The sequence below is a fragment of the Pseudonaja textilis genome, chromosome 6, assembly GCF_049901715.1.
Source record: "Pseudonaja textilis isolate UNSWEBS1 chromosome 6, rPseTex1.2, whole genome shotgun sequence".
Lineage (NCBI taxonomy): Eukaryota > Metazoa > Chordata > Lepidosauria > Squamata > Elapidae > Pseudonaja > Pseudonaja textilis.
In genome coordinates, this window is record NC_141995.1 from 60982687 (window position 1) to 61006478 (window position 23792).

At 35.2% G+C, this 23792-nt stretch overlaps 1 protein-coding gene across 6 annotated transcripts in view; it reads right to left on the bottom strand.

Annotated features, from left to right (window-relative positions):
- The window catches only part of GRIA2 (glutamate ionotropic receptor AMPA type subunit 2), a 74794-nt gene that overhangs the window by 43602 nt on the left and 7400 nt on the right, over window positions 1-23792 (bottom strand). For all 6 annotated transcript variants that reach the window (XM_087936677.1, XM_087936676.1, XM_087936672.1 and 3 more), the window contains exon 3: window positions 800-1039. In XM_087936677.1, the coding sequence (XP_087792803.1) occupies window positions 800-1039 (240 nt within the window). The remainder of the gene's footprint in view (window positions 1-799; window positions 1040-23792) is intronic.

Genomic DNA, 23792 nt, shown 5'->3' on the forward strand with positions numbered 1-23792 from the left:
AAATACATTTTGTATTCTTAGGAGTAGTTCAGGCCAGCCAAATGTTTTTCAATTTCATTGTATATATGTTGTGTATTGACAATAAACGTTTGATTTGATTTGATTTGATTTTTCACTTTGCCATCCAGGAACCAGCCCTCCTTTATTTTGGCAATCCGAGGCATATAATTTCACCAGTAGCTATCTTTTTTCTAGCAATCATGTGTTTAATAAAAACTAGTTATTTTTCATCGTCCCTAAGCTTTGATGTCATTTGCTCATTTTAATTCTCAGTTAGCCATAACAGGGTTTGGAGGCAGGGAGGGAGGGAAGGTGGGAGGAAGGCTTGTGCTACAACAAGTCCACATAAATAATTACTAGAACATAAGTAGAACTTTTACAATCAATCATCCTTAAGTCCCCAGGATGACCACAGGAAGTCTTGTCTAGAAACTGCCGATTTCCTTAATCAAATTCATGCTGTGAAAATCACTGTTCTTTCGTGACAGTCTTCTAAAAAGATTTTTCAACACAATATATTCCTATACAGAGGAACCTTGCAATGATTTGTAGGAACACACTTGTACGTTTCTTCTTTTCCTTGTATATATAGTATTCTAAACTGAAATAGCAGGTCAGGGCACTGCATTCAATGTGATAGGAAATACCACCAATTCAACCTTCTCGCCTTAAATGTTTAAAGCTGAAAACATGACAAAGTGCTACCTTCTGCTACGATTGACACTGTAATTGTTCTTCATAATTGCAAATAGGTTTGTGCTAGCATGAAATTAATTTTAATACGTGGCAAATCTCTTACCTCTGTCACTGTCATAGAGATATGCAAATTTGTTCCATTGATAATATTCAATTAAGCTCAGGAGCGCTCCCTTAAGGTCAGGTCTCATTTGAATGACAAAAGGGTGGGTGCCATCTGTTGGAAAACTGGGTGTTATGAAGGAAACATGAAGAGTTCCACAAAAGGATGTTATAGTATTTACAGACTTCTTATCATAAAATCCAAAAATAGCAAAGACTCCTCTTGAAAACTGGGAGCAAACTGAAAGGAAAAGATAAAAAAAAAATATTAGTAGATTGTTTTACGGTTGACATAGATAGAGATAGATGGTGAGAGAGAGAGAACAGATATGTATATACAAATATGTACTTGATAAATTTTAATCAGGCAGAGTAGCCAATAAAATAAGAACCTGAACTAGACTTCTGTATATTAAAATAAATAAATGGCAAGGATTTCCGAAAGCAAATGCAATTTTAATATCAGTTTCATCAGCAATAAACGTGAAAAATTGTTATGCTTTACACCACTTGATTTTATTCAACCAGACAATGAATATATGAAATATATACATTTTCTATTAAATGATAAATAGAGAATAAAAGAATAAAATAGTTATAAACAGTACATTAAAACAGAGTTACATTTCTATCACAGCTGATGAGGTCAGCTCTGATTGGGACATCTGAACTCAGCCAATTTCATAATGTGAGAGACACCTTTTTTATTCGCTCTTCCTAGAATTTAAGATGTATATTGTATACCTATCATCTCTGTGTGTGTGTGTTTGTGTCTCTCTCTCTCCTCCCCACTCTCTCTCTTTCTCCCTCCCTCCTCTCTCCCTCCTCCCCTCTCTGTCTCTCTCAAAAAAGAACCTGAACTAATAACCTACTGGTCCCTGCAAAAGATGGCTGAGATTCTGCACAAGAACAATATGTCAGCCTGTGAAGAAGCAAACAATAAGTAATTCAGAATGAAGTCTACAAGCTAAAAGTCTTGATCTATTTAAGCTGGAAAAAGGAAGGACAGAAGTGGAGAGAGGAAGAATTCCCCTACCCATTCCACAGAGCCATAAATAATAACAGAATATGCAGCCAAACTAAAGGTCCCAGAAAACTCACCTATGGGGATAAAAGAGAGGTAGTTCCAGAGAACTGGCATCTGGAAATGCCGAGAAGCTCGTTTGACCATGGGCAGATAGAGTGCAGATAAAAGTGAGCAACAAAGAAATTGAAAGAGTCCAGTGTGATTGATAGAATGATAACAGATCTGACAAAGGAGCAAGAGCTAGATCAATCATACTGGCAGCTGGCAGAAGAAGGGGGCTGTCAAGATCAGCCATTGTCATCTTGGCACCTTGCTATCATCTTGCCGTCAACTGATGGGCGGAAGGAAAGGAAATGGGCAATAAGCTTGTATGGGGTAGAAATGAGAAACTGGGGAGGGGGGAATAATCGGTTTGACAGAAACCAGAAGTGTGAGAAAGCAACCTGTTTCAGTCTTCAATGCCATGAAGCTTGGGAAAAGCATGAGAATTGCCCCAACACCCAAGCAGTCCCCCCAAACACCTTTGCGGTACACCATTGGTCAAGAGGGAGAGAGCTGTGATTAAGCGGAAAAACGTGTAAACTTTTGCGTGAGAACTTTAGTCCTAGCCTACTTTTACTGCAATCAGCAATCTTTAGTAAAAGAAGCTATCACTTCAACCAAATGGAGCTGAGGGTGCTTCTTTCCTAGGGAGCCAGTTGGGGCAGGTCTCACAAACTCCAAGTATCATAATCTTATCCCAAAAATAGTCCACAGCCCTGGTAGAGTCAGAAGAATTCAGACTATCAACCATACTATTCAATACCCATAAAATATTTTCCCCAAAAATGTTTGTTTTACTTCCTATACTCACTACCTGAATATATAGCGAGCCATGGTGGCGCAGTGGTTAGAGTGCACTGCTTCAGGCTACTTCTGCTGACTGCCAGCTGCCTGCAATTTGGCAGATGAAATCTCACCAGGCTCAAGGTTGTTGATTCATCCTTCCATCCTTCCATGGTTGGTAAAATAAGAACCCAGATTGTTGGGGGCAATATCTGTCCATTTAGGAAGGGCTTTAAAGCACTGTGATATATATCTCTAAGTGCTATTGCTGTATTATTGGGCCATAACAAATGTTTATTTTTGTATTATTTTATATTTCTTGAAGACTTAATACAACTCACAGTAAGCAATTTTAAATAAAATATGTGTCATCAGGGATCTGCTCTATCTTCACTCATGAAGCTCACTCAGCAATTTTGAACTCATTATCATTTCTCAATCTCTTTGAAAAGATTGGGTCTTGGATGAATAAAATCAGAGGGAAGATGCTCTATATTCTGCTTTAATTTTATCTGATTAATAAATAATTTCCAAATGTTCCGAATGCTATGCATTGCCAATTATAGACTAGCTCTGTGCTGCTTTAAAATCCCTCTAGTATTATATCTAAGCATTTATTAGGAAATTAAAAGTCACAATAGCACTAAAAATATAAAAGCAAGAGGAAGAATATAGTTCTTATCTATTGTGTTCTAATGCTTGGTTTTAATATCACTACTACCAGGTTCAGCAGAAGCCAGTCATTCTCTCTGGTCATCTCTTGAGTGTAAATGTATGCTGTTTATTCTGTTTTTATTGCCATCTCAGACATAAAAGCCTAAATAATGCTGATCAATAAAACCCAAATGAACCTTTCCATCTTTCTGGATTATCCTGTGCAATGACTCTGCAAGTTCAGTTTGTTACTTAGGTGTTAAACGGTCCGTATTTTTACTCATTAAACAAATTAGTGTGGATGTAATTATAAATATTGTTCTCAGCAGGTAGTGAAATATGTTTTTAATTCAAAATCCAAATATCCTCAGGAAAATAATTTTCAAGAAAGTCAAATGGTAAATGGAGTTCATGCCAAATGTGTCCATGACTCTTTTGTCCCCTTTTCTCTTTCTCTTTTCCAAACCATTTATTCTTGAAACCATAGGTTTAAATAATAGTGGCGCCTAAATTCTGAACACCTTTACTTGCAAATTTAAGTGGAATTTAGAAGTGCTTTATAGAATTATAGTGTACTGTAGCTCAGTGGTGGTGGGATTCAACTTTTTTTTACTACCAGTTCTGTGGGTGTGGCTTGGTGGGCGTGGTAGGGGGAGGAGACTGTAAAATTCCCAGTCTGGGGTGGTATTTGTCAATTTTCCGAACTCCTCAAAATTTCCGCTACCGGTTCTCCAGAACTGGTCAGAACCTGCTGAATACCCGCCTCTGCTGTAGCTACATAAGTAGATCTTATTATTATACTCTTCTATGTAATTTACTAGGAATTTTGATGTTAAATTAAAAATTGCAAAGATATATCCACTGTTGATGTAACATACAAGGAAATTGGAAAAGACAAAAGGATTCAAACTAAAATAATGTCACTTAGGAACATACAACAAGGAGAAAATCTCATATTTCTCACATTATTGTACATTCATCAAAAGTAACATGTGATTCTTAATTGGCCAAGATCAACTAATATGGATGGGACGAGCAAAATTCTGTATTCTGTATAATTAATAGAATTAATCTGATTTTTCAGTTTGTTTCAACTTGTATCATTGTCAAACTGATTTTTTTAAAAAAAGCCTGTTCAAAGCACATACATGTAAGTAAATAAACAATAATATAAATAACTTACCAATTGAAATTTCACAATTTTAAACGGCCTTGATAAAAGGATATTTTATATTCTGTTCTAGACTATATCAGAATTAGACTACTAACTCCAGTATCAGTTCATACATTATTAATAATATAGACCTATCATATAAAAATAAAATGTGATAATTATGTTCATTAGTTTAACATGCAGTTAATGAAGTTTTCTTCTCAGTCCTTAATGCCCTGATATACTCATTCCAATATTTCACAGATGGAATTAGAAACACTGGCATGGTTGGAAGTTAGAGTTAAAGAAATGTAACCTGGCAGACATAACATAGCAAGACACACCAAGGAAGAAATAAAAGACTTGAAAGCAGATGTTCAGCATGGTAAAAACAAGTGAGGCATGGGATACAAGACACAGGATACACAGACCTTTATCATAAAATTATTTATAGGATGGCTGGATAAAGCCAGGTAAAAATTATTATGCAATCTTAGTGGACCAAAAAGTCTGAGATTTTAGGGCCAGGACTCAGAATCGCATCTCTCAAAACAAAAAGAAGTGACTGGTGGATGGATTGGAATAATGGCTAATTGACTGACTTAATTTTGGATCTGGTTAGATTTGCTAATCCTAGAACTATTGCTTTCCCAGGAAAAGTGCAAAAACTGCAGGGCTAGTCTAAGATCTGTCCAGAGGCAGAGAACCTGAATGGTTAAGATACCGAATTAGGTTTGGGGAGGCCTACAGTAAATTCACTCTTGGCCACAAAAGTTCACAGGATGATTTTGGAGATTTCTCTCTCTGTGTGAGGCACCCTCCCTTAGAGGACTGATGTTGTGGAGAAACATACCCCAAACTCCTCGACCTGCTGTGGAAAAGTGGTATATAAATATATATGTTGGATAATAACAAAATAAAATAATAATGTAGTGCCAAAGACTGAGGAAGTTATCTTGTCAACTAGTTAACTTGCCAACTAAAGCATCACTCTGACAGGAAAGAATAATGATAATAAATGATGTATGATAATAACAAATTACTATCCTGCCTAAGGCAAACACCTTATTCTTCCTCATGCTTCAGTTGCGTTAATCCTGAGTACAATGCTACTGTCAAGCAACAGCTTTATATTTTGTTTTCAGAGAACACAGAAGAAATGAAGAGTACTGGTGGAGTTGCCTAGCAACAAACTACAGCTCTTCATTTCTCTCTCTGTTTTCCCCTTTGAAAAAAATCATTCTTTGATGAAATTCCAGTGAGAAGCATCTGCTTGGAGTATGCAATAGCTTTTCACAAACTCAATTTAGCATATTTCTCAAAGCATTTGTTTGATTTGTGTTGCTGTTATAAATATAAAAATGCATCAGCTTAAATTGGTTCAGTGGTGGTATTCAGCAGGTTCAGACCAGTTCTGGAGAACCGGTAGCAGACATTTTGAGTAGTTCGGAGAACCGGCAAATATACCACCTCTGACTAGAGACTTTACAGTATCCTTCCCCCACCACGCTCACCAAGCCACGCCCACAGAACTGGTAGTAAAAAAAAATTGAATCCCACCACTGAATTGGATATATATATATATATATATAAGTTTTCTGTACAGAAGCCTGATGATGGCAGGTGAGATTCTGCCGAAACATTGCTACAACTTTAAAAGCACAACTACAGTGATGTGGGAAAATACCCGAACAAAGCTGAATGCCATATACATATTTATATGAATGAATATGACTAGATAGTATCAATAGCTATATATAAAAAACAAATGTTTTCTCACATGAAACTGAAATATTATTTTTGCAAATTTTAAATTAAACCCAAGGACAAACAATACTATGCATTGCGTAACAATTAATACATTGATTATAAATCTTAATGAAATTATGGGATGTTTAAAAATACCTGGAATTTAATTTAATAAATATTAAATAGCTAGCATAATGATCGGGTTATTTTAATATTTGGTTGTAATATGTGCCTTTAAAAGCAACTGATGAAGGAAAAGTTATGTAGATCTTCAGTATGACTTCCCCTAAAAGCTAAAATTCTCAGTGAATTTTAATGCAAACTATTTTAATATTTCTCCTCCCCCTCACACACACACACTGCTTTCCTGTTAACAGATCTGTCAACTTCTATTTTTCACTCATGGATGAGATAATTGTCTAGTAAACGGAATGGCTGAACATTGATAAATAATTGTCACTTTATAGAAAAAAGAATAATCTGAATCATTGCAACTTTCTTCGCAAATCTACTATTTTGATAGCTTATTGGAGAAGTAAATTAATATATTGACGCATTATAGACATTTCTTAAGTGCAAAACTTGCTAAATTCTTGAAAGTGTGAATGTCAATGTATAGTAGTACTTAATTTCTTGTATTAAATCAACTCAAACTCAACTAACTCAAATTCAACTATAGTCAATAATCAGCAAGATAACAAAAAAGAAATGAAAAAGAAACAATAAGCAAAAAGAGCTAAGACTGTAACTTACACATAAAACTTAAAATACTTACTTAAAAACCAGACTAAAGGAAAGTGTTAATAAAATACAGTAAAACAAAAATTGATGAAATAAAAACACAAAAATAGAAATATAAAAAAAAACAAAAGAGCAAAGAAACATCATAATGTAATTCTTCTAAATTTAAGATACTTATGTCTTTTTATGAAAATTGGTACAGATAGAAATACCCCTTTGTTGATGATGGTGGAATACTAATCTGTGAATTGAAAACAAAGCACTTCTCCATAAATATATTGGTTTTTTTTTTCAGGTAGTACAGATATATCTGCATGTAAACTGGAATAAAAAGGGCAACATCTTTATTAATTTAGAAAGTACTTCTGCTAATAGATAATCTCAAATTAAAAAAGAAATATGTCTTCTTTCAGAGTCAGGTGGAAGTAAGAAATAATCTAAAGAACGTTATTTCATATGTTCAAGTAGTAAAGTAATGTACATATTTTCCTATTGTTTCCCTTCTGTGTAAGCATGGCATAGATTTCATGGGATATTATTGTTTACCCTGCAGACATAGTCATGACTTAAAATCAGGGATATTTAAATTAATGGTCTGTATTATGTTTAGTGTAAATAACAAAGGATGGAGTCAATAGATGTGCCCACCATCCCTGTGCTATTGTTTGTTTTTTATTCATGTCCATTTCATTCATAACCATGTTTATACTTATACCTGTTATCTAATACTTGCTTGACAAATAAATAAATAAATAAAAATAAAATAGATTGCTTTAATTCATATAGTAAATCTTATATCTTATTTGGATATTGCAAATAAGAATAACAATAATAGTATTATTATTACTATTTAGCAATCAACTCTATTTTCACAGGCAGCTATTGTGTAACAGATTTACTATCTTCTCAATATTTCGGTAATTATATTTGCTCCATTGTAATATTTTTTTTTCTGGAGCCATCTGATTTATTGAAGAATATATAATTAAATAGGTATTGCTCTAAATAAATGTATAGATTTAGTCTTTGTTTCTATTTTAAAGCATTTGTGCAAAGTTTTGAATTTTAACCCTTAAATTATTAAAGTTGAAACCCTTTGTATCTTGATTATTATTTTTTAAATTAGTGCCTTACCAATTTTCTTACATCTTCTAATGAAACCCATTTCCAAAGAAATAAAATGGGAATAAATGTTTCCCTTTCTGAGGCTTCCTCATTTTTATTTAAATGTGTCTTCGTATTATGTTAGATTTTGTATTTGGTAGATCAAATAGTATTTGTTTTTTTAATTACAACTATGTTTTATATTCATTACTTAGAAGTAAATATCTTTGGTTAAATATAAGCAATATGAAAACAACAAAATGCTAATTTTTAATAGAATTTGAATTACTTTTAGGATTGCTAATATAAGAAACAAAACTTGATCAGCATCAAGATTTGAGACAAGCCAGTTGAAACACAAAACCCCCTTGTCACTCATGCATTGCTAGAAGTACAATGGATTCAGTGCAAAACAAGCAGAGCCTGCAATTAAGTGGCACCAACTCCAGAACAGGTGTGCTTCTCTCTTTGGTCAGTTTCTACCCATTATATCATGCCTTGCCTTTTAATAGTTTGGAAAATAGTTTGAAACACACACACACACACACACCCATCTTTGTAGGATACTCTCAAATATTGGAAGCCTGCTATCGTGTCTCTCCTAGTCTTTCTTTTCATTAGACTACACATTCCCAGTTCCTGTAACCATTCTTCGTATAGTTTAGACTCCACCCCTCTAATTATTCTTGTTGGAGATTCTTTATTCAAAGAGACAATAATCTTGTAGCTTTGGAGAAACAAACAAGTTCCAGGTTCTATGGAATAGCAGTCAACATTCTAGAATGAGTACACGGTTTGATGTTTGTCATTAATGGTATGTGAGATGGAGAACTTACAACCTCTAAAGGCAAACCATTCTACTGGTTAATTGTTCTCACTCTTGGGAAATTGCTCCTTAGTTCTAGGTTGCTTCTCTCCTTGATTAGTTTCCATCCATTGTTTCTTTGGTGCTTTGTAAAATAGGCTGACCTCACTCCTTTGGGACAGCCCTTCAAATATTGGAACACTACTATCATGTCATTTCTAATTTTTCTTTTCATTAGACTAGAATTGACTAGAATATCCAATTCCTGCAGCTATTCTTCATATATTTCAGCCCCTTAACCATCTTTGTCGCTCTCCTCTGTACTCTTTCCAAAGCCTCAAAATCTTTTTTTATAGTGTGGTGACCAAAAGTGGATGCAGTATTCCAAGTGTGGTTTATCAAGGTATTATAAAGTGATACTAACACTTCAGTGATCTTGATTCTATCTCTCTGTTAATGCAGCCTAAGGGTGCATTGGCTTTTTGGGAGGTTGTAGCACACTGTTGGCTCATATTTAAGTGATTAGGACTCCAAGATCCCTCTCACAGTTATTGTTATTGAGCCAAGTTTCACCAATATGTACCTGTGCATTTGCTTTTTCCTACCTAAGTGTAAAAATCTTACTTTTCTTTCCATTAAATTTCATTTGGTAGATAGGGCCCCGTGTTCAAGTCTGTCAAGATGTATCTGGATCTTGAGTATATCTTCTGGGGCATTGGCTATTTTGCCAGGTTGCCAAATTTGTTTGCAAATTTGATGAATTCTCCATTTTATGCTGAAGAGTGTTGGGCCTAAAACAGAACCTTGGAGTACCCCATTGCTTACTTTCCTCCATATAGATGTATTTATATTAAGTACTACACATTGAATCAAACTGTCTACTAGCTACACAGTTTGTCAGCCAATTACATATCCATCTGATGGTGATGCTGTCTATCCCACATTTTTCTAACTTACCAAGAATAGGTTATGGTCTACTTTGTCAAATGCCAAGTATATTATGTCATAAGCATTCATTGGTCTACTAATTTAGTCACTTTGTCAAATAATAAAATAAGATTTGTCTGGCATGATTTTGACCACCCATATTGGCTTTTGGTTATAACTTGGCTTGCTTCTAGGCGTCCACAGATCTGTTGTTTGATTATCTTTTTCAGGATCTTCCCAGGTATTAATGTCAGACTGATTCATCTGTAGCTTCTTGGATCTGTTTTTAATTCTTTTTTGAAGATGGGAACAACATCAGCTCTTTACCAGTTCTATGACATTTCCCCATGCTCCAGGTAAGATTCGGTTCAATAGTTATGAGATCACATCTGCCACCTCCTTCAGAACTCTGGTATGTAATCCATTAAGTTTACAGTATTCACCCGAAGAAAAGATGGTTTTAAATTTATCATGATTAAAAGAAAGAACAAACAGAGAACAATAATCGAAACATATACAGCAATTAAGTGCAATTCCCAGCTTCTCCATCTAATCCATCTAAAATGGCTAATTCCAACCGTTTCCTCCAATTCCAGATTTACTCCTCCTCTAAATATTTTTCAAGAAACCATATTTCCAAAAAAGTCTGTGATAACTCAAAGAAAAGTAAATTTATAATAATTGAATTGTATATATTGTAATTGTATATAATATATATAATATCCAATATACACTGTATATCAGACAATTGAATGGGTCCAGAGATATTTCATGAGAAAAGTTCTCCACTCCTCTTACTCACAATAGAATCCCTTATGCCACCAGGCTTGAAATTCTGGGCTTGGACAATCTGGAACTGTGTTGCCTATAGTCCAATCCAAGCATAGTACATAAAATTGTCTGCTACAATGTTTAACCTGTCAATGATTTCTTCAGCTTCACCCACAATAATACACGGACAAACAATTGATACAGGGGTGGGATTAAAAAAATGTAACAACCAGTTCTGTGGCTTGGTTGGTGGGCGTGGCTTGGTGGTCATCTCCTCACCTGGCCTCTCATGACTGTGGGGATGCTGCAACAGTTGTAAGTGTGAAAAATGGTCATAAGTCACTTTTTTCAGTGCCATTGTAACTTTGAATGGTCACTCCACACAAGCAAATTACCAGCAAAGGAGGGAAAAATAACTCCTGAGAAGTTCCTGAGACAGGAAGTCTAGTCTTTCTGTAAGCAACACCAGAATGTTTCCTTCCTGCCTTCCTTACAGGATTAGGCCAGTCATTTCTTCTAACAACCGGTTCTCCGAACTGCTTAGAATGTTAACAACCGGTTCTAGCAAATAGATGTGAACCGGTAGAATCCCACCCCTGAATTGATACAAACTCAAGGTAAACCGCTTCAAACTCGATTGCAGAAAAGGTGACTTCAGCAACAGAGAGGTCAACGTCTGGAATGCCCTACCCAACTCCGTTGTTACAGCCTCAACCCCTCAGAGCTTCAACCTCAAACTATCTACTATGGACGTCACGCCATTTCTAAGAGGTCCGTAAAGGGGGCTTGCATAAGCGCACCAGTGTGCCTATCATTCCTATCTTACTGTCCCCACTTATCTGTACTTATTTATCTGTTCTTATGTTTATGTTTATACCTATACTTGCTACCTTCTACATGTTTGACAAACACATAAATAAAAATAAATAAATAAATTATTGGCTTTGCATTAAAAAAAAGCCTGGTTTATTCTTTCTTCCTATCCTAATTTCTCTATATTTATTACAAACACTTACTCATACATAGAAACACATGTGCTCTTTCCAGGAAAAAAAACAATGCAAAGAAGAAAAATGAATATGGAGACTGAAGGAAGTCCAATTACACTTGAAAGAGAGAAAAATTAGGGGAACTAAACTGAATGGAGAAAAGAAAAGGTGAAGGGGTAATTTAATGCTGTCAGATCTGGGCAAAAAATCAACCACAAACAGGATGACCAGAAAATGGCAGCAATTACAGTTTTCCACATCACTAATAATACATGCATACGCTAAACATGATGCTGCTAATATGAATCCCTCATCTTTCAATAAGTATGGCAGGGCTTTTCCCCAGGAAAGGATGCATAGGATTGCAGCCAAAATAACCACAAATTGACTCTTCATTTCTTCTTTTTTTAACCATGTATACATGGTGTCATGTGGTCATGAAGCCTGCTCTTCTCGTTCCATAAAATATTTTTATATACTGCAATACTTTTTTTATATTTCTGCAAATCAACAATATGATTTTTTTTTTCTTTTAGATCATATATTTGAATTACCATCTCTCATCCAAAACTGGAACCTGCAGTACATTTTACATCACCCAGCTTTACATTTGCTACAGTCTCTGTCCTTTGTTTCAACAGAACGGATCATTCTGAAGGTAGGGTCACCACATTTGAATGGCAAAGATCAGGTGGCCATTAGATGATATCAAAGTTTTCTCATTCTTTTTGTTGCATTGGGTGATAATCCAAATTAATCTGGTCCAGAAATGATAATCCCATTCCATCAAACTTGATTTCACTGAGGGCCGCATCAGGATTGTGTCTGACCTCGGGTGGGGGTCAGGGAGGGACATGGCGAGGGTGGGAGTGGCCAGCTCAATATCACTCATTGAGGTTCTATTTTCGGCCATATCATTCTCCCAGACTCCGTTTTCGGCCACGTGCAGCAAAAATGGAGCTTGGGCAGGCTATGCGGCCCACCAGACTCTGTGTCTGGCTATGATGGTCTACTGCAGCCCTCTGCCAGCAAAAATGGAGCTTGGAGAGGCTGCACACAGCCTCTCTGAGTTCCCTTTTCACTGGCAGAGGCACTGCGGACTAGTCCTTTGCTTTTCCAGGGTGGGCCTTTGGGCCAGATCTAAGCACCCTGCAGGCCAGATTCAGCCACCGGGCCTTGGGTTTGACGCCCCTGGTCTAAAATGACATTTTAAAAAAACAGCATCTGACATTTTCAACCCTTAAACTAAGAATTAGAGCTTAATCAGCCATGAGAACCAATTCACTCTCAACAGAGTATTGATTATGCAGACTTTTTCTTAGCCAATAAAGGCTATATTTGATGATTCAATTAATGGGCTATGTTTTTTAAGGAAGGCATACGGCCCTTTATCTAAGCAGTTCAGCACTATTCTAGAGATCCATCCACAAAGTAAGAGAAACTTGTGCTTAGTCCTTCCAAGAAGCAAGTATAGACCTTACTTTATGCCTCATGCTGAGCTCCTCAAATCTTTCAACTTGTTCGGAGCCACTCACAGATTCAGTAACATTGGTAAATATTTCTAAATAGTTATCTATGTTCTAAATTCTACAATAATTGAATTATTCACACAATATTATGCTTTTATAGGATAATGGATGCTACTGGACCTGGGCTTTGCACCAGAACCTTATCCATACATACCATAGAACGCTTGCAACCTGCTGTAGAAAATTGGAAGGAAAAGAAAAGTGTGTAGTTATAAAAGTGTGTAGGATCTAGCCTTCTCTGTTCAAAAGTAGAAAAGTGCCTAGTGGAGACCAGCTCTACAAATTGGGGCTGATCAGTGCAAGCTTGCTCAGACACAGGATGGATGTTTATTTATTTAAGAACTCTCCTGATTGCAGTATACTTCATTACTAACTCTCTGTGACAGCCCAACCATACATACTCCATATCTTGCTTCAAGCAAAATAAGAGAATATGACTCTGTTTGACATGTTTATTGTTTTATTCTTTTTTTTTTCCCTGTAAGTTGCCCAGAGTCATTTATTCTGAGATGGACAGTCCTGTGAATTTGACAAACAAACAAGTATCTTTGGAAATCTTAAGTGTCACCCTGGATTTAGCAACATAAATTATCTTGCCCTTATACTCCTAAAAAGTCGATGGCTTAGTATGATGAGTTCACTACTATTTCTAATTGTCAATCTTGAATTCTTGCTATTTGATTTGAACATCATTAGCCAAGACATTCAACTTTGAACATCACTGTTGAAGTGATGCAATGCAAGATAACCAAATAAGATTTTATCTTTACAGTTCTAGGTTATATTTCAATTCTTCACTTTGGGAAAATAAAGAACACTTAAATATTTCTACATAAACAAAATACTCTTGCCCACCCTACAAAACAGCACATTAATAGGTCACAAAGATTGACCAGCCAAAGTCAAAGATTGACTTTTATTGTATTATATTGTTTTCTATATTTTCTCTGGAATCATGCTTTGCTTTGTTTCATTTTAATCATTTTCTCCTGTCCAGTCTTTTTAGCATACCACACACGCCCAGTTTATGGGATAACAAGGATCTTTTAACCAGACTATTCTATTTAACATTTACAATGACCCACAGGAAGGTGGAATCCAGGATTAAAGACTGGAGGTCTGCAAATATTTTTCTTTTATCTCATTCCAAAAGAGCTGTAAAAAACAGAACAAAGCAATCCAGGTTTCTCAATGAATTTCATATCTAATAACAAGCAAAAAGAGGCAACGAAATATAAAAGACAACTAATGTACAAAAAAACTGGTGCAGGAATAGATCTATGGCTTGTTCTGAGTGGGCTGTATTCTTTCTGCACTTCTGTTGTGTGCATCTGTTTCAACCAAAATGACAGTTCTCCGTCCTGGAGAATTCAGATCTGCTTATTATTATTCATGTCTTTAGTAATGACTGTATCTTTTGATATGGATATAAACATGAGGCTGCCCTTGAAGGGCGAGGAACTGCAGGTGCAAATAAATGTGACTGCTAGGCTGTTTTGTGGAGTTCAGTATTTGAATCATATCACACTGATTCTGTTTTGGCTTTATTTTCACACCAATTTGAGATGGTTATTATCTATAAAGCTCTAAATAGCTGGGTCAGAATATTCGAAAGACTTTTCTCTAGACTTATTAGCAAAGCTTAAACACCGGGAGGTAGACTAGAAACTTTATTTCAAACCAAAAAGCTAATGAGAATTATATCACAGATGCCATACTAACCATTTGAAACTAAATCACTGAACATGTTAATACTTAAGTAGAAATATTTATGCGGGCTACCGATTAGAGCAGTACTTCTCAATCTCAGGAACTTTAAGATGTATTGACTTCAAACTCCCAGAATTCTCCAGAGATTGAGAATATTATGTTAGATAATATCAAGAACAATATTAGAGAGAGAAAAATAGAGAAAAACAGAATTCTGAACAATAGTACTGCTGTTTTTCTCAGAATCCTTAAGGACAGTTGGTGTTTTATAGTTAAATAATATTTGTAGTAGGAGGTACAGCTTTGTATGCCCCATTTTCAGAAATTATAAGCTTGAGAAAGAAACATCTAGTGAATGGACAAATTATAATTGAGAGCATTGCACGATTTAATGGCAGATTTAAAGAATCCAAGAACCTGTAATTAAATGCCAGGACAGTATATGTAAAGCAATAGTTTAAAAAATTTCAGCACGGAACCAGAGGTGGTATTCAGCAGGTTCTGACCAGTTCTGGAGAACCGGTAGCAGAAATTTGGAGTAGTTCGGAGAACCGGCAAATACCACCTCTGACTGGCCCTGCCCCCATCTCTTCTCTGCCTCCCGAGTCCCAGCTGATTGGCTGGGTCTTCGTTTGTTGCTCTGCACAGGAGAACAGAGCTGGAAAGCAGGTTAGTGGGGAGGGAAGGGGGATTTTGCAGTATATTTCCCCTAGGAGTGGGAGGGAATGGAGATTTTGCAAGATCCTTCCCCTGCCACGCCCACCAAGCTATGCCCACCAAGCCACGCCCACAAAACCGGTAGTAAAAAAATTTGAATCCCACCACTGCACAGAACCTGTTCATTCCTTGCATGAGTTTGTCGCTTCCAAAGTTACATATGTAATAAAATGTATTGAAATTCAGTGTCTAGCTCACAAGTTAACTTTATGCTGAACAATAGGATACATGGCTGAGATAATTATAAACAAAAGAATTTTTTTTTGAAAGTAGATTAAAAAAAATTATACTATTCACTGCTAAACAGAATTGGCAACAAACATATTTTTGGAAGGTATCAGTAATATATTGTAATATGTATGTATGTATGTATGTATATATTTATTTATTATTTACATTTGAAATGCATGTGAACATGACACTGAATTAACTACATGGATTCAAACAGCAGCATTTCTGTCTTATTGACTTAGAATATTTGTCTAAAACATGGGTTCAATTTGGCAACATGTGGATTCAAAATATCTCATCGTGCCGTTTTTATTGCAAAAAGAATGTAAAAATACCTGGGAAAGGGAATTCTGTATTATTCATTATGCCTCATTTAAAATGTCTTTGTATAATAATCACTGTGGATTTTTTGATGAAATAACATCATATAGCACTAGCACTAGCTTTTAGACTCATATACCGCTTCATAGTGCTTTACAGCTTCTTTAAGTGGTTTATAGTCAGCATATTCCCCCCGCCCAACAATCTGGGCCCTCATTTTACCAACCTGGGAAGGTTAGAAAGCTAAGTCAACCTTGAGCTAGTCAGAATCGAACTGCTGGCAGTCAGCGGAATTAGCCTGCGATGCTGCATTCTAACTACTGCGCCACCACCGCTCTTATTTGCATACATTTTATTTTTCTTTCTCTTACATTGGCAAAATATTTTGCAAAGTCATTATAATTCATATCTTCTTAATTACCATCAGCACTACATTGGCAAAAACAAAGTTAGCATGTCTGAGAATTAAGGTTATAGGAGTTTTTATTCTTGAATTTAAAAGTTATTATTTTGCCTGGTGTCTCCAATCATGTTCAGGTCAAACAACACAAATTATTCTCATCAGATAGTTATCTTATTAATGTTGGGAACAGTCAAATCTTGGGCCAAAGTATAACTGCTTTGAAAACAGTCTTTCATCTTTCAAATAACTATTACATTTCCATGTGTATATATTCAATGAAAACAACGTTCAGTTGACTCCACAACATTTATTTTATCGGTCTTCTATTCTTATTAATTAGTAAGTGAATTCATAAATGAATAGAATGTTAAAAACCATGAGATAATAAACATGATTCGTCTTGGAATTTACAACACTGGGTTTCTAGAAGATCTTGATTACTGAATGTGTTATTAATGAAACCTAAGTGTTTGGGGCTTTCAGGCTAGCACATATTTCTCAGAAAGTACAGTATTTTCACTGAAGTTTGTATGGTGGGTTGCCGGCAATGGAACAAGTAACATTCCTGCCCCTCAGTCTCTCTTGTGGTAACTCAGTAACTAAGAAAGCCAGGATAATTTGGCTAAAATTTGAAGGGTTCCCAAGGGGATCTGTGCATTATATTCCCTTCTACTCTTAATGTGAAAAGTAATAATACAAATCAATGTTTTAAAGTTGAAAGACCAGCCAGTAATTTCTGCTTCTAACATAGCCATTTTATAGCATTCATGACATTTAGAAATGTGATTATTTCTTCTTATGGAATTTACTCACCAAAACATCGGAATGGGAAAGATTGTCTGCCACATCCACTATCTATAGACTTTTTTTTTGTCTTTCTTGTCATCAATTCTTAACTCTGGCATGTTGAATGGCAGATGCTTGCCTGTTTGAATTCTAAACTCTAAGAGCATTTGCATTTTCTATAACTTGTTTAGAGGTCACTTGCTTATAGGCGAGTAGTATTTCCAAGGCCCAATTGTTATTTCTTGGCCATGCTGTTGTTTGTAGTCAATCTCTGTGATTTTCTGGAAACAGCAAGCTAGGTAGTCCACTGTTTTTTCAGCATCTTTGCAGATATTGCCTGTTGCTATCTTCTCAATTACATTTCGGTATGCATTTATTCTGAAGGTTGGCCTTGTGCAGCCAGAATCAGCCCCTCTGTCTATTCTTCAGTTTTCCTGCTCCTAGATATTGCCAGGTGTTGTGGTTATCGGCTTTGCCTGCTATTTTTTTTTTTTTAATGTATTGGGCATGCAATAGTTTGACTAGCCATGTCTCTTTTCTATTTTTCATTCGATCTATCTTATAAGCCAGTTTAGTATTTTATTCAGTAAATCTTCATGATGTACTAGCTTCTGTGCACCTTCTTCACTTTCCTGCAGATATTCTTCCAATGGTCCTTTTTCTTCTTCAGCTGTCTGGTACACTTTCAACATCGTACACCCACTTATTTTCATTGGTAAATAGAGTCTGTCAATATTATTGTGTGAATGAAGGGCATGATTCATTGTCATTATTTTTATGATCTAACCTGAACTTCTACTTCAGTTTAAGTCCTGTCCACCATTACAGCTGCATAATTAATGACTGAAACTATTTTTCCTGTTGATAATAAAGGTGACACATTTGTCCAGTCCAAACTCCGTTGCAATATTTTGGCTGTATAAACAGTTCCATTTCAGATCGTATACACTTTCAGATTGTCCACATCAAAGAGATATGATAGTTGGCAGATGTTTTTAATGTTTGATAACCATGGCTTGAACTTGTTCTGTATTGTTGACAGAGGAATCAGTGCAAATACAAACAGTAGTAGTGATAGTGAATCTCCTTAGAAGATTCCTCTCTTGATATTAATCTCTCCCAATCTATCACCAATCTATCACTAACAAACGTATCTTCCATTGTGCCATCAATTTTTGTACAAAACTTCTGTTGTTTCTATTGACTCCAGTTATTTCTGGCACATATCCTATCACGGCAGGGAATCGAATGCCTTCTTCAATGCAATATGTACATTCACATTGGTTTTATTATTATTTTTTGTTTGTTTGTTTGTTTATTAGATTTAGCTGCTGTCCATTTGTCCTTAAGATAATTCAATGTCTTCTTTTTAATCTTTCAGTGTTCAAAATCATCTTATCAGTTAGGGGCTGATATTTGTTTCTATGCTGTTTGGGCACTTTCCGTTTCTGGCTAGAGGGGAAAAAACTTTGTTCACAACTAGATACAGTTGGACTGCCTCAGTAATTACATCAGTAAGCTATTTAAAACTTATTCATAACCAAGTAATTGGCCTGTAGTTGCCTGGTGCTACTTTCTTTCGTTCAAAGCGGAGATGACAATTTAAAAAAAAATGTCAGCAGATTTAAACGTTGTCCAAACCAATTCCAGTTGAATGGCAGGAAAAACCTCCTAAAAGTAAGAGGGATTTAGCAATTATTACAGGAGCTGGCTGGTGGTGAGTTCCTTCCTGTTTGCAGGAATGTGTGCAGCTGCCTAGCTTGGTTTACCGCCATTCTGAAATAGGGGTGTTGGACTTTTCCAGCTTCATATTTCTAACACACATCTTTATAATTAAAATGATAAGAATTTGTCATGCAAGTCTCATTTCCAAGTAGCTTAATCCTTACACTGAAAATACAGCCACAAATCCCCTTTAAAAGGACCTTTGTCTTTTAACAGTATTACTAAGGTTCTTTTATGTTGTTTCCTTTTCATCCATGAAGGAAGCAGTGAAACATATTCAGCGCCATGACTGCTGAGATTTCTTCCATGTAAATATGTGGTGTTGATTAAATGAAATGGAATGAATTAAATACCTGGTAATTTTGGGCAAAACAAAACATAATATACAGAAATGTGCTTTTAAAATATGTAGAATTGATGGAATCCTTTAAAAAGATCAACTCACAGCAAAATGGCAAAGCTTTTCTTAGGAATACACTTTTACCAATATTATAAGGTTTACTTATAATAAAATATTATCACTTGCTAAAAAGTTCAGGAAATGGTTTTACTGATATTTCTGTAGTATTCGAAAAACATTTGGATACATCATGACATGTTTATAAATACTTTTGTCAGCACTACTTGATAAAGCATTCTTAACTTACAGCCTCAAGGGAAACGCAAGGTCCTATTTAATCAAGCATGCAAGTGAAATTTGATCAGCTATTAAGATGAAACATAAGTGACCATCACTTAAAAATATAATTTAATTATATTTTTAATTACATGTAAATGTATTGAATCCAAAGATATATAGCAGCCTAACTAATGAGAATGAATTCAGTAAATATAGCAAAGATTCATTTGGAACTTAGTCCCATTACAGATTTTGAATAGGTTGTCAGCAATATACAGTAGTTAAATTTATTTGCTATTGAAAAAATGAATTTCAAATGGTTTCTAAGTGAAGAAGCCTAAAGTCTCTTTTATAATAAATAATTTGATTTATTATAATATCACACTGCAAGTCAAATAAATATGAGAAATGAAACAATGGAGAATGTACAGTATTTTGCTATTTGCAGAAAACCATTGAAAAAGTTGTGTTTATCAACTAAGAATATTGGCTATATCATATTTTATTCTGATTATAGAAGATAATAAAATAAGATGGGCTTCTCATATGCATCAAGGTCACTGTCTCATAAGTGATCAAAGCACTTTTTATCCAATACTCATTGTGAATCACACACTCAATGCCTGTTCACACTACAAGTACCTGGATACAATCATCACTGTATTTTTTTATTTTTATCAATTATCATATGCATGTTGCTTTTTCAAACAAAAGCAACAATGACAAATTACGGAATGGTTTATGGAAACAGCTCTAGAGAAAACCTTAAATACCAGCTGGAATAAAAATTAGGAAATTATTATCTGCATTGAAAAGTATACAGTATGGAAGAAGAAAGTGAACCCAAAAAGACTAGACTGAATGTGTGGTTATGCATATAATGAGCTTTGCATAGCATTATGGGAGTAGAACTTTAGGACTTGATACCACTATTTTCCTATATAACTCCCATGCTTAATTTTTGCAACAACAGGAAAATAGCATTCAAAACAAGTACCTTTTTTATTTTACAAACTACTATAGCCCATAAATTAGAAGTCTGATGGAATTGTATCTGAGTAATAAATCTTATCAAAAGTCATAAGCTTTCACAAGCCACAGACCATTTAGTCAGCTCCATGGAATGACTAAGCTAACAAGATTTAAATTTGGATGGTGGGAGTGGGGAAGATGGTAGACAGAGTGGCTATGAAGAAATAGTTAAAATATGATTATATGTGAGCTATATTCAAATATCATAACAATTAACATTTGCAATATGTTGAAAAATCCTGCTGTATTTGTTGAGGCCTTTTGTGATAGCTTGAAACTTTTGCGTGTAAGTTTAGCAATCTCTAGCAAAATTGTGCTGGTAAAGGTTCTTTTTTCCAGAATGATTCCTCTATGACAGAGCTGTCAAACTCAGGGCCCACAGGTGGGATGAGTCATGCGCTGGCCATACCCATGCCCGGAAGGGGGAAAAAGTTGCCATATGTCACGTGACAACATAGTGACGACACGAGTTTGACACCCCTGCTCCGTGAGATTGGTAGAAATAGGTTAACCTATGAAGTGGAAATTACTTTATCCTTTCTTTGATTCCTGATCTTAATCTTGAGTCCATTATAATGTGATGACATTGTACTGTAAGCCGCCCAGAGTCACTTGATAGTAGGATAGATGGCATATAAATTTAATAAATAAATGAAATTATTTTTTTCTGGTTAAAAGGATATTGCTGGCAGGTGATAGCATATATCACAATAGAGGAAGAATATGTGATATGATTAAATTTCTTATTGAACTGGAAATACTGAGAGTTATAGTCTTATCACATTTCTATAGAAGCGCTAGATGCTTTAGACGTTGATAATGAGGAGATGATAATGATTATATTTATATAAACTGTCTGTTCATATAAATACTCATGGTGGTTATAATATGTCACATAAAATACCTAATTTACTAGTCTCATCCAGAACATAACTATATTGTTTTCAATATAGTGCTTAAAGTAGTTTTAAAAATATTAACATTGGCTTATAATAAATACATATATTTTCAGATAATCACCATATTTCAAACAGCCAATAGCAAGTGTAGTTCTGAGTTGCAATTCTTAAACATACAGTATATCCAAATCATAGAATTATGTTCATGTGTATATAGGCCATTTCTTTAAAGAGCCATTCTCAGTTGCATTATGCCTGAATTACTTTAAAAGGTATTGCAAATCTCTCCTTATAAAACAGAATAATTTGTGAAACAAAAAGCAAATATAGTACATTTAAAACTTCAATAGCTTTGTTTTCTCAAGATCCACACTGTTATGGTATTTCTCCAAGAATTGTTGCTCTAATAAAAACAATATATAGGCAACTGATGAAAAGGGATGAAAATTTGCCCAATATCTCTACTGTGGTCCTTTCTGCAGCAAAAAAAAAGCTCTCATCAAAGAAAAATGTACTCCCGCTACAATTGTATAAAATACTATTAGATTGCAATCCTATAGATCTTGGTATAATGCTTCCCGAATCTTATAATTATGATATTTAGTTTCATCTCTTGTGTCTGGGACTTTGAACTCTGAAGTGAAAATATAACATTAGAACTACCACTTTCTTGACAATTTCCAGAGTTGGGTATTTCCAAGGATAGTAAATTCTGTCCTTGGAAAGCTTCAGAGAAGGTAAGGGTAGGTGCTGAGTAGTCTAGGGAAGGCTGAGTATCTAAGCTCTCTAAATCTTTCTCCTTATTTCTTACCCTGATGTATCCTAGGAGTAAAATTATAGTATCCTTGGAATGGTGTTTCTTTAAAAAAATAGTTAAACAGCTAGAATAGTCGAATAAGGGAGATATAAACATTTTTCTCCCTTTATGTCTGCTCCAATGGAGACCACACCTCCCTGCAGAAGACATTGACCTCTTTACTTGCATAAAAGTAGCAAAGGAATCAAGCATGGATTGCTCTCGCCAATCCAATGCACTCTGGAGGCCTAGTATTAATGAAGCTGATAACACAGCTTTCATTTGCAATCGGTTGCAGCAGAAATGGGTATATGTGAATTCTGGGAACAATCATCCCACACATTTGAAATGCACCAGATGGGAAAAGTTTGCTACACATGCTTCCTTGGGAATGATTTCCACTTAATTCACAATGGAGATGTATGCATGCAGTTACACCATAATAGCCTGAAAGTACATATTCTGTAATGTCTTGGGATAAGAAAACGAAGGCGTTACGTAATAGCCCTGTTTGTCTGTGGTCATTTCTGAAAAGTATTCTCTACTCTCTCAATTTTTGCTAATGTGCTAATCTAAAAAAAAAGCTCCACAGAATCAGAATTTAGATTTAGATAAGCATTTAGCAAAGTGGACCCCTTATTAATATTTTGACCCCAATGTATTTAGGACTTTGACAGTATAAGCAAGTTCAGCAAATCTGCAGAATTCTCAGAAGGTGGTTGCAAAGCGTGACAGTTGCCAGGGGGCAATTTAGGAAGTTCCGTAAAAGACAATCTGCTTTTATTTTTATTTTATTTTTCTCAGAATGTCACATGGAACAATAGTTCCTGAGGAACTCTGGAGATAGAAATGTGAATTCTGGAAGGCCAAATTGCACAGACATGGCACATATAATTCATAAATAATGTCAAGCAAAAATGGACCTAGTTCAAAACATTCTGTCCCCTTACAATTATACCTGCCTTTCTGGTCACAGAAAGCATGGGAAACATTCACCAGAAGACATGTCTTGTGATTGAGTTCTTGATGTTATTTTGAATACTGTTATTGACATTTTTAATACGTTTTTAGGACAAGTCTTATAATATATCATGAACCAGGTTTCAGATATATTCTCCCTCTCTCTCTTTTCTAGACATACACATACACAATTTTGGGGTTGTGGGGTTGGGATGGGATTTGCATATCTGCATGTTTGCATTGATGGGCATAAGAAGAGAGTGAGAGTGAACAATTGGTGCAGCCTTTCTGTTGCTTAGGTCCATACTGCCATCTGGTGGACATCTTCCTGCCAGCCCTCTTACAAAAGAGTTCTTATCACAATGCCCTGCCTGTATCTTTTGAAGGAAAGCCCACGGAAGTGAAGTGGATCTGTCTAATATTGATGTCTTTTGTCAAAGGTAGCATTTCATATGATTGATATATATATATATATATATATATATATATATATATATATATATATATATATATATATATAT